The 12,324-nt window shown below is 46.3% G+C and overlaps 1 protein-coding gene across 2 annotated transcripts in view; it reads right to left on the bottom strand.

Moving 5' to 3' along the window:
* Positions 1–3,097, bottom strand: part of SPEN (spen family transcriptional repressor) — a gene marked incomplete at both ends in the record, with an annotated part of 82,083 nt that extends 78,986 nt beyond the window's left edge. For both annotated transcript variants that reach the window (XM_079728389.1, XM_079728390.1), the window contains one exon: positions 3,015–3,097. In XM_079728389.1, coding sequence (XP_079584515.1) covers positions 3,015–3,097 — 83 coding nt within the window. The remainder of the gene's footprint in view (positions 1–3,014) is intronic.
* Between the last annotated feature and the right edge of the window lie 9,227 nt (positions 3,098–12,324).

Below are 12,324 nucleotides of genomic sequence, written 5' to 3'. Positions count from 1 at the left end.
TTCATTTTGAAAACATTTTATATAATGTATTCCCAGTGTACACCTCTTAATCCTGTAAAACAGCTATTAATGTTGAAATCAGCTAGGGAAAACAGTAAAAGTAGGCACTTTAACCTCAGTTTTAGTATAGGTATTGCATGGTTTTTCTCATTATGATTTCTAGAAGACATCAGAATTGAATGTTCTTATATTTTCTTGCAGAACTCTCATTCTGGTACAAGCACCGTTTTATCCCTTTCACTTTAATTATTCACATTTAGTTTTCCTCCCGGTAGCAACCACACACTTTACAAAACATTTTCTACAATAAGGATAAAAGACCTTAAATTTCTCCAAACAAAGTCCATTTAGCTTCACAGCTGGGTCAGCAAGAACATTTCTTGTACCCGTTTTAAGGATACACAAGAAACCAGAAACAGAGATTACCCGTTAGGGGGTGGAGATGGGAAGGGGAGAGTGGGAACTGGAATTCCCAGGGTCGGGGTAAAGAGGAGATTTTTCTCTGTAAACCTTTTTACACTCTTTAAACCCACTAAGAATGCACTATCTACCCAAAGAACTAAGCAAACTTGTTTAAAATTTTCAAAAGTCGCTTTTAAAATAAAGGAATTTCAGGGACACTAGGTCTACTTAGTTTTAAGATAATCTTATCAATAGCACCTGCTTTTGCTCTGCAATAGGTAACACACTCCTTTAAATGCAGTCGTGAGCAATGTGCCAGCTAAGCCCTCTTTAATACAGCAACGTTCCTCCAGACCGCCGCTTTCCAAGGCAGCTCGCATCCTCTGCCCGCTCCTCCCTCTGTGCATTCTGAGATCTGCTCTGCTGATTCCCACTTAAAGTGGGTCCTGGCCGCCATTTTAGAAAGTCATTCACACAAGCCGGCCGGCAGCACCATCCACTTAAAAAACCTTCCAAAACTCCCTCGGACGATTTCCTCTTTCTTCTCTAGCCCCTCATCTTGCAGAGGGGTCAAACTCCCCGCGATAGGCATACAGTGGCTCTAGAATCTGCATAATGCGAAATGACACGTCTGGCCACATGATACTGAGGGGGCAAAGCAAATGCTGCAATGCACGTGTTTGCACGTCGGTGCATACGAATTTCCCAGGCAGACACCTACAGAGAAGGTCCACAAGGAGATAAAAGTGAGCACATCTAAGTGGCTTTTCCAGTCCAATAATCTGCACCTAAATGATTTTTCCACCAAAACACTGAAGATATGGTGCCTCCATATGGGGTAAGGGGTGGAGCAGCGCCACGGAGAGTTCCCATCTGTTTCCCCACTGAGCCCGAGATCTCCCCTTTGTCACAGGGGACAGAGGCGAGTTTTTGCTCCTGCCTTCCCGCTGCCTGATTTCTCAGCACAACGTAGTAAACACCGGGAGTCCCTGGAAGCGCGCCTCCCCCAGTCCTGCCGAGGACAGCTTTAGTGGGTCATGAACGGCCTCACTATTCCAGGCTCCCTTTCACACGCGGACACGCGCAGACGCGCGCTCCAGCGGTGAAGATTTAATACCCCAGTAACAGCAACCACCAACAGAATCAATGATCCTCCATTTGAAAGAGCGGAGCTCCGCTGCCTCTGCTTCCATTTCCTTATGCAAGCTGCTCAAGAGCAAGCGACGCAATCTATTTTTCCCATGGTGACTCACTAATAAGGGCGCTCCATAATTTCCCCTTCACTCACTAGATAGTAAGAGGAATTTAGAGTATACCAAACTTAAAACCTTCCGAAGTCTTTAATATCGCAAGAAACAGTAATTTTCGAGGACAATCACATATCTGCTACAGTCCTTCTCAATTTACACCAGTGTAAGTAAACCGTCATTTTCAGTATTTCACATGGAGGGCTCTATCAGCTATGACCCACATAGATTTCACAAAACAAAAACAAACGGTAAAAGCTACTAAATAAGTAAAATGTATCAAGAACATTCATTCCTACTACGCCATGAACAAAAAAAAATATTCTGGGAAGAACCTTTTTAAAAGCTACATCTTTTTTTAAAAGAGCTACATCTTCTAATCTGAAAAGGCATGCATTTTTTAACCACTGATTTAGGAATTCTGGGTGGGAGGGAAACACCATCCTTTTAAAAGAAGGCTCCGCAGTGTTAACGCCGGCGCGGCCGCAGCAGCGGAGATTCCCGAGGCTGGGAGCACAGCGCGGTGGGGACTCTGCTACATGAGGTGGCTCCTCCTCTGCGAGCACTCGGTCCCCACCATCCTCCTCATCCAGGGACCCCAGAGCGCTGAAGGGAGGAAGGCGAAAAGAGCCGAAACAGACGCACCAACTTATTTTCAGACACCACCCTCCACCCAACCCCACATAAACAAGGGGAAGAAACCAAAACATTTGCGTTTGCCATTTCCATTTAGTTTCTAGGTCTGTGAACATTCCGTGAGACGTCCCTAGAATCCAGTAGGGTCTTCCCAGTTCCGAGATATCCCTACGATACCTACCAAGACTTTTGTTTTTGTATAACCTTTCCTTTCCCCACAAAACCCTCTCTAGGTCAGACATGTCCACGCGTCCGCAGGGCGAGGAGCGCGAGTTGCTGCGGGACTCTGGAGTTGGCCGGGCCGGGGGCTGTCGGGGCGCGGTAGGGGTTAGGGTCCCGGCCCGGCGGCGGCTCGGTTCCGCCGCATCTGCCGGGCCGGCGGGGGCGGCTGCTCGGAGCCGGGGCAGCGGCGCGCTAGGACGCGACCCCACCGCCGGCTGGCCAGCCTGAGGGCACCCTCCCGGCGCCGGCTTCGCGGAGGCCGAGCGACAGCCGCCTCCTTATTGGGAACGGAGAGGGCGGCAGCCGGGCCCGCTCCGCCGAGGCCCGAGGCCCAACGCCGCGACACGGGCCGAGCAGCGGCCAGGCAGCCGCGCGCCCCCCGCACCCGTCCGTGGGTCTGGCCCGGGTCTCCTCACCAGTTCCGCGCACGGGGAGGGGCCGGCAACGAACCGGAGGGGGCAGCGGCGCCCGAGGAGAGAGCGCGGCCCCGGGCCTCATGTCACTCACCGTTTGAAATGCTCGATGATCTTCTCTTCCCGCACATTCTCCGGTAAGTTGCCCACCCAGAGGTGCCTGGTTTCCCGGACCATGCTGGGCGGTGTGCCGGCGACCGCTGGTGCTGGTTCCCCCTCGCCGGCTTCGTACGAGCCCGTCAGCGCCGGGAGGCGGGCGCCGAGGCGGCGGCGGCGGCGGCTGCGGCGGTGGCGTCGGCAGCGGCGGCGGCTCCTCCGGCTCCCCCCCGTGCAGAGACCATCCCTCTCCCCCAGGTTCTGACTCTCGGGCCTCGCAGCTCAGCTCTGCCGCCACCACACACCCGAAGCCGACCCCCGCGCTCCGGCGGCGCATGCGCCCGGGAGGCGGCGGGAGGGGGAGCGGGTAGGAGGGGCGAGCGAGACCCGGGCGGCAGCGACTACGACGGAGCTGGCGCTGTGGCAGCCGGACGCTTCCCACCGGCGCGCGCGACCCGCCTCCCTCACCGCGGGCGCGCGCGCAGCCGCCCGACAGCCCGCCGAGGCTGAGACGCCGAGTTCCTCCCAGCCGATGCGCAGGCGCGCGGGGGAGGGAGGAACGCAGGGCCAGGAAGGAACGCTCGCGCGCTTGGTCCCGGTGCGCAGGCGCGCAGCACTCTGGAAGGGCGGGCGCCGTGTCAGGCCTCGGGCGCTGCGCTTGCAGAGGCAGGCATAGCCTCCAGCCCCTCGAGTAGGGGTCCCAGGCGCTGGCCTGGGGGAATAAAAGAGAGAAAGGGGGTTGGTATTCACAGCGCTGCGTGTCAAAGCGGCTGCCAAGGCTTCTCTCCTAGGAGAAGCCAGGACCTCTTCCCCTGCTCACCTTTGGCCAGCTTCTGGCGTTTCCGGGCACTTAGAGCCGCGCCTGCTTGGGAAAGTGTCAGAACAAGGCCGCCCTTCTCACGGCCCAGCAAAGCTGTGACGGCTTCAGAAACCCATCCCTCCCAAGAATCATTAGCTTGTAACATTAAGCAACTTTATTTTATATAGAATCTTGCGAAACCGTTTGCACGTTCTCTTTGCTGATCGTTATGGCATACCAGGAATAGAACTGAATGAAGCGAGACGGTTACATGTCTGATGGTGTTCCCCTCAGAGGATTTGCTATATAATTTAATATCTAAGCCGAGGAGGGGATTAGAACTCCAGCCTTTCCAGGCCTAAAAGCTTTTAAATTTTAAAGCCTACAGTTGAACATTTTAGTTTACAGAACCCCGGGGAAAACCCATAAAATTAAGGCAACAGTACTGAGTCCAGAAAAATGGAATTTTTTAGAACAGTCAGCAACTCAGCTTTCTTTTACATTTTCTATCTACAGAAATAAAATATCACAGGTGTAGTGCTTTAGGTACAGACCAGATTTTAAATATTCGATCTCATTCACTTTCTCCATAAATATTGATACAGACCAACTTATCATCAAACTGTGCTCTTTTGAATTGGAAAATATGGTCACCATAATAAATAGCACTAATATATGGGGTCACCTGTGCATAAATTGTTTCTTTAATTCCACAAATGGTAAAGCTCCAAGTAGTTTTTTTGTTTGCCATATAGTTTAACATAAGCTTCTTAATGATGTGTCAGAGAGTCACATCAACTTTTCTTGTATTTGGTTTAATAATCTATATACTAAAACTTGATCTCAGCAGGTCTGCTCAACTGAGATCGTCTCTCTTCCTCTCTCAGGATGTTAGAAGGCTAAGCAAGCCCCTGTGTTACTTACAGTTACAACAATTACAGAACAAGATGTGCTAGCTCAGGTAATAACCTTATCATCCATTGAAATAATTTTTGGAATTTTGACAAGTTACTTCTAAAAATTCTAAATTCTGAGCCAGGTAATTTAATTTTTTTCTATGCTATTTTTCTGGCTTATGTTTACATTTTCTATTTCAACACACCTTTTTGTGGGGGGGGGCGGTGGCCAGTAACAGGCAGAAACAGAAAGAGGTGGTTTAGAAAAGTTAGCAAAAGCACCACCACAATAATGGCACTCATTCATAATTCAGTTAAGGCCTTTAATGCCACCACAGAGGTTGACCTTGTCTTCATGCAAATCAGAGTCATTAAATGATATGGAAATTTTTGTTCTTGAAAATAGTATGGAATTGATTCCTCAGTAAAAGTGAAAGCAAATCAACCTACATTCAGATGTAGGATTAGCCATTTACATTTGCCACAACTATCACATAAGGAGTGTCAGGCCAGTACACTGTTACCTAAACTCATGAACTTCATAGTTCTGTATATGTGGCTGCAGTTAGTGTTGAACCGATAGGCATTTTTCCACAAAGCATAAATTTCAATATTAGCAACCACAATTTGAAATACATTTAAAAATATTATGTAAATTACTCATTTAAAACCTGATAGACGGGGCTTCCCTGGGGGCGCAGTGGTTAAGAATCCACCTGCCAAAGCAGGGGACACGGATTCGAGCCCTCGTCCGGGAAGATCCCACATGCCGCGGACCAACTAAGCCCTTGCACAACTACTGAGCCTGTGCTCTAGAGCCCTCAAGCCACAACTACTGAGCCCATGAGCCACAACTACTGAAGCCCACACACCTAGAGCCCGTGCTCAACAAGAGAAGCCACTGCAATGAGAAGCCTGTGCACCGCAACAAAGAGTAGCCCCCCGCTCTGAGAAAGCCCGTGCACAGCAACGAAGACCCAATGCAGCCAAGAATAAATAAATAAATTTTTAAAAATAAATAAAGAGTCAAAAATTCCAGTTCCAATTTTGTCACTGGCTATATGGCCTAGGTAAAGTCAATTAAATCCTCAAAGTCTCAATACCCTTATCTGCAAAATGAGGATAAAAATATCTGTTTTCTCTACCTGGTAAGGTTGCTAGAAGTATCAAATGAGATAACACATGTAAAAGTATTTGGAAGTAACACAGCATAAAAATATCATGAATACTATTAAGTTGACTGCTAATTTCATATGAATATCAAAAGTAAGCATCAGTTGAAGTTAAAAACATACCATGATCAATTTATAACATTTTCAGGATTATAGCCAGGTCTTATAATCAAATCAACATGCAGTGATTGCATATCAAGTACGAAGTTCCTTGCACTCTTTTGCTGACTTTTTCTGTTGCAAAACTCTTAATAACAACAAAACTGATAAGTACATGCCCTTTGCACAGCCCCAAATCAAGTGTTGGGTTTTCTCAGTGCTTTCATGTTTATTGGCAATGTATCAGGAAACACTGGGTGGGGGGGGAAAGCTTTTCTTTGTTTCTGTCCTTGTTACAAATATTTACAAATTTTTTTCATAAGCATTTATTTTTGTATGTTTTCAATAGAAATACAACCCACTCTTATTCTGATTTTTAAAATTTAGTTTAACAATTAATAATTGACGCTCACTGAAAATGATTAAAAAGTAGGGTGTGATCTCCTCTCTCTTCTATGATAAATGGATGGTGAAGTGAATTTCCCCATTTGAGTGTGAAAGATCATTCAGAAAGGTGACATTAAAGCAGAGGCATTTGCAAAGTGGAATTAAAACAGATGTGTTGGGCTTCCCTGGTGGCGCAGTGGTTGAGAGTCCGCCTGCCAATGCAGGGCACAAGGGTTCGTGCCCCGGTCCGGGAAGATCCCACATGCCGCGGAGCGGCTGGGCCCGTGAGCCATGGCCGCTGAGCCTGCGCGTCCGGAGCCTGTGCTCCGCAACGGGAGAGGCCACAACAGTGAGAGGATCGCATACCGCAAAAAAAAAAACCAGATGTGTTTTTAATCAGGTCTTATTTCACACTGTGAAGAGCACCTGTATTTAGCATGCTAGATGTGCTCAAAGAGTTCAGTCATGCATAATGGAAGCCCAGTTGGGGAAAGCATCTGAGCCTCAAACTCAGGCTCTGAATGCTAAGCTAGCCAACAGAGCAGATAAATTACTATCGCCATTTAAACAGGAGAACAGAATAGTTACCAGATATTTAACAAAAATTTTGTTACCAATCGAGTTCCACACTATTAAAATTGAACTGTTTCATGAGAAAACATATATTTAAAATATAAACACTGTTCCTAAAAGCACCATATAAAAATATATTAACTAGCTCTAAAATGATCAAAGACCCAACCACATGAGAACTTGTCAATATTAACAAACTCCTATTATTAGAATCAGGGTTTGTTTTTTGTTTTTTGCTTTTTCCTAAACAGTAGAAAATAAAACAGACAACACTAATATATTATTGTCAAAGAGTGGTTGACATCTTGCTAGTTCTGAGGGTCAACTAGTGAAAAAGACAGACCAGTCTATTAACGGATTTATTTTGATATAGCAGGCTCACTGTAGTGAAATTAGGCATACATAAATGATCAAAACGACGATCAGTTGAATAGTATTAGCTAGCTAGTCCTTCTCGAAATAATTCTTTCAGCATAACACTTCATAATCTACTTTACTGTTCAATTCTCTAAGAAAGCTAAATAATTTATTCCACATTGTTTTTGGTTTTCCAGAAATGAATATAATGGCTGATATTTTCCTTTTTAAAAAATCAATTTTTATATTTCTACCATTTCCTTGGAAAGTTGCTAAAGGTAACTTTCTTCCTTCTATGAGGAAATACTGCTAATATACCTAATATTTTTTTTAACTTTCTATTTTATATTGGAGTATAACCGATTAACAGTGTTGTGATAAGCAACACTCCTGCTCCTGGTGGAGCAGTGGTTAAGAATCCACCCGCCAGTGCAGGAGACACGGGTTCGAGCCCTGGTCCAGGAAGATGCCACATGCTGCAGAACAACTAAGCCCGTGCACCACAACTACTGAGCCTGTGCTCTAGAGCCCGCGAGCCATAACTACTGAAGCCCATGCACCTAGAGCCTGTGCTTCGCAACAAGAGAAGCCACCGCAGTGAGAAGCCCGCGCACCACAACAAAGCGTAGCCCCTGCTCACCAGGACTAGAGGAAGCCGGCGTGAAGCAACGAAGACCCAACACACCCAAATAAATAAATAAATAAATAAATAAATTTAAATAAATAAATAAATAAATAAAAACAATGTTGTGATAGTTTCAGGTACATAGCAAAGGGACTCAGCCATACATATACATGTATCCATTCTCCCTCAAACTCCCCTCCCATCCAGGCTGCCACAAAACTTTGAGCAGAGTTCCCTGTGCTATACAGTAGATTATACCTAATAGTTAGAATTGTGAATACAATTTACTAATGTTTACGGCACTGAATAAAAGATAGACCGGAAGGATACTTGCAAATATTAATAACGGTAGTGCCTATGTGGTAGAATTCAATTTTTTTAAGTTCTTATTCATCTATATTTTCTAAACTTTTATTTGGTTAACATATATTGCTCTTATCATTAGAAAAAGTTACAGTAAAATGAGCTGGAAGTCAGCATCGGGGTTACTTTAGTTTAGGGCTCCTCTGAAATGCTGATACTTCACTACATTAAATCAACATATTTATGTTAACAGATCCCACATGAACAAAACGTTATTATTCTCTATGTTAATTCAGAGAGTTCCTTCAACCTTTTAAAAGTCTACTACTAATCCTCATGTGAGAAAAAACTTAACCTCTTCATTACAAATGATATACAATAGCAAAAACACCCCAGGTCTAAGAGATTGTCACTTACACATCAGGAAGTCAGCAGAATACACATAATGCAAATCAAGGCTAGTATTTAATTCAGAGAAGACTATGAAAGTGCACTTGATGGAATCTCAAAAACAATAATACCAAATAAAATATATTTAGTAACTTATTACACGTGTCTTGACAGTTTCAGACTTCGGGTGTTAAGCTCCCCTACTGCTCCTCTGAAAGCCTCGCTCTAGTTTGAAGTAGAGAATTCAAAACATCATGAACTGGTTCCAAATATATTTTAAAACTGTTTCTGGGCCTCCCTGGTGGCGCAGTGGTTAAGAATCTGCCTGCCATGCAGGGGACACGGGTTTGAGCCCTGGTCCGGGAAGATCCTATGTGCCGCAGAGCAACTAAGCCTGTGCACCGCAACTACTGAGCCTGCTCTCTAGAGCCTGCGAGCCACAACGACTGAGCCTCAGTGCCACGTCTACTGAAGCCCATGCGCCTAGAGCCCATGCTCTGCAACAAGAGAAGCCACCCAATGAGAAGACTGGGCACTGTAACAAAGAGTAGCCCCTGCTCGCCACAACTAGAGAAAGCCCGCGCGCAGCAACAAAGACCCAACGCAGCCAAAAATATAAATAAATAAATAAATTTATTTTGTAAAAAAACCTGTTTCCATTTTAATTAAATTATTTCTATTTAATAGTAATGCCCTTTATTTATTTATTTTTGACTGCGTTGGGTCTTCCTTGCTGCGCGCGGGATTTCTCTAGTTTCAGCGAGCAGGGGCTACTCTTCATTGCAGTGAATGAGTGGCTTCTCTTATTGCAGAGCACGGACTCTAGGCACGCGGGCTTCAGTAGTTGTGGCATGTGGGCTCAGTAGTTGTGGCTCACAGGCTTACTTGCTCCGAGGCATGTGGGATCTTCCCGGACTAGGGCTCGAACCCGTGACCCCTGCATTGGTAGGCAGATTCTTAACCACTGTGCCACCAAGGAAGTCCCAGTAATGCTTCTTTAAATCACGTAACTGGTTCAATATTTTGCTATTAATCTTCAGGATGGTAATGATTGCTAATTTTACATAATATTCCATAATTAGACACTTGAAACCTTTGGCTTAAAATAAAACCACATTCTGTTTAAAGGCTAGGTAGGGCATGATGCATTTCTGAGTTAAATGCTGGAATTATTTTTAAATGTATATTTAAAAGTTAAATTTCAGTATTTTGATAAAGGAGGTAATAGAATTTTTTTCAGGCTATATACTACAAAAGTCCTAGGAACCATCCCTTACAGTTTTATTTGGAAAATTCTTTGGCTGAGAAGCATTCCCCTCAAGATAACTCTCTTATTTATTTATTTATTTATTTTTGGCTGCGTTGGATTTTCATTGCTGCGCCCGGGCTTTCTCTAGTTGCGTTGAGTTGGGGCCACTCTTCGTTGCAGTGCGTGGGCTTCTCGTTGCAGTGGCTTCTCTTGTGAAACACGGGCTCTAGGCGCGTGGGCTTCAGTTAGCTGTGGCACGCGGGCTCAGCTTCTCCGCGGCATGTGGGATCTTCCCAGACAGGGCTCGAACCCGTGTCCCCTGCTTTGGCAGGAGGATTCTTAACCATTGCGCCACCGAGGAAGTCCCAAGATAACTCTCTTTGAAGATAGGAGATTAACTTAAAATGTTTTTTCTAAGAAAACAGAACCAGCAAGAGTCACAACTAAAGATTTCACTGTATACTGTTAGCTGGTGGGAGGGGCGGGGTGAGACGAACTAATAAAAGGGGTTTGTGTTTTGCCCACCCCCACAAGATAATTTAAACACACACCCAAGCCTAAACCCTTTACTTAAAAAACATTCACCAGAAAAAGTGGCTTTAAACTAGGTTACTTTTGTTCTCCATAGTTTTCAATTTAAATACATTGTTTCCCTCGAGATCAGTTTCCCAAGATGCTAATTATTAGATAGCACATAAGAACTTTGATTTTATGCCTATCTAAAATTGCAAAACGTACATACTCAAATTTTTCTTCCCCCTTTTTAGTAGCGTTATCCTTATTGTAGGAAGTTTGTCTTTAAATACTCTCATTAACCATAATTTGTTAAGGCAGAATCTCTAACAGAAGTTCTGCAAACTCAAGGGACTCTTGATCTGGTCATTTCCAAGCCTCAAATGACAGTATAGCCTTGTTAGCAGGGGTAGAATTCTATTGCTTGCTAGAACTTCAACAGCCCCAAGATAGCTAAGAGTTCCTGCTAGTAATCTGGCACCAACTCAAAATTCCCACCAGGAAGAAAGATATCCCTGAGGTAGGACCCACTGAGTGGCTCCGCCCATAGCGATGACCTGGACTGACCTCGGGCTCGGCGTGGTCAATGGCTCCCTAGCACCTGCGGGCGAGTTAGCAGGTGCTCACGACGATAAAATGCCAAATTGCAACCGCCACGTCAGTCTTTTGGAGCCCCGAAAGGTGCCTTTTTCGCAAACAAGCTCCCTCTTTTAAACCTTACATCTCTGAGGCTTTGAAGGTACGTTACACGGCTAACGAATATAGGAAGACAATTACTCCACTGGGGAAACGAAGGTACTTCAAAAGGAAGAGTGGCAAGGAAACAAAGCTCAGACTGGAAAAGTGGCAAGCCTCCATGCCCTGCCAAGACGACCTTACTTAACCTTCTGGATTTCAAAAACAGGGTTGGGTGGAAGTGGATTACATGGCAAGGTAAAGAGCTTGGGGCGGGTTAAGAACCTACAACTCTGGCAGTAATTTCCATCACACTCCTAAAGGAAGAGAAAAGGAGAACAAAACAATAGGCACCTTAAGAGAGTAAATGCGGTTACTATGGTTACCACGCTCCAAGCTCAATTCTGCACATGGAGACAGAGCGGTACGCCAAGGCCCTTTCTTTGTCTGTATCCTTACACGGAGGACCAACCCAGCAGCCAGCCCCGCCAGCCCGAGCAGAGGCTGGCGTCGAGGACCAAGGGCAGCGTACCAAATAAAGAACACCTTTATTTTGGCTTAGTAAGCAAGAACTGCAGGCAGTTCCTGATGGAAGCCAGCGCGGCCATCACCCAGTCCTTCGGCCAGGGCTGTTTTCCCCACTTGGGAGAAGGCTCCAACACACTCCAGTCACCGATTCCAGTCTGGGGTCCTGGCACAGGCAGGAGTGGAAGGGGGCCAACGAGACACGGGGCAACCTTAGCCCTGAGACACAAAGGGAAGGCCAATCTCCAGGAAACCCGCGGGACGTAATTAATAACCCCTCAAGAGGCTACAGTTTCCGCGAGGGGGAACAGAGGACACAGTGAGTAGGGCACAACCGAGGTGTTCAGACGCACCTCACCATCAAAGACACTACCACAAGCTGCGCGGAAAAATCGCGGCCAAGACAACCCAGTGCGCAGGCGCGCGGAGCAGCGACTCCGGAGCCTTGGGCCTGCCCCTCCCCCACTACTCTCAAAAGGCCAGGGGAGTTGGCTCAACGCGCTTGCGCAACGACGGAACGTTGGGGGAGGGGAGAAAAACCTATTCCCTTCATTGTGAGAGAACCGCCCCGCCCCGCAAGGGGAGCGCGCGCGCGCACACCTACGACTCTCACACTCGTACACTCGGGCGTTGAGCTTGCCGCCCAGGGCGTCGCGCATGCTCCGGGAAGAAGGTGGTGTCGGAGCCTACGGCTTTTTGCTGAGTTTCCCTGAGAAGTTTCTGGAAAGACGGAGCTCGGGGGAAG

Source organism: Hyperoodon ampullatus, assembly GCF_949752795.1.
Source record: "Hyperoodon ampullatus genome assembly, chromosome: 2".
NCBI lineage: Eukaryota > Metazoa > Chordata > Mammalia > Artiodactyla > Ziphiidae > Hyperoodon > Hyperoodon ampullatus.
This window is presented reverse-complemented; position numbering and strand designations above follow the sequence as displayed.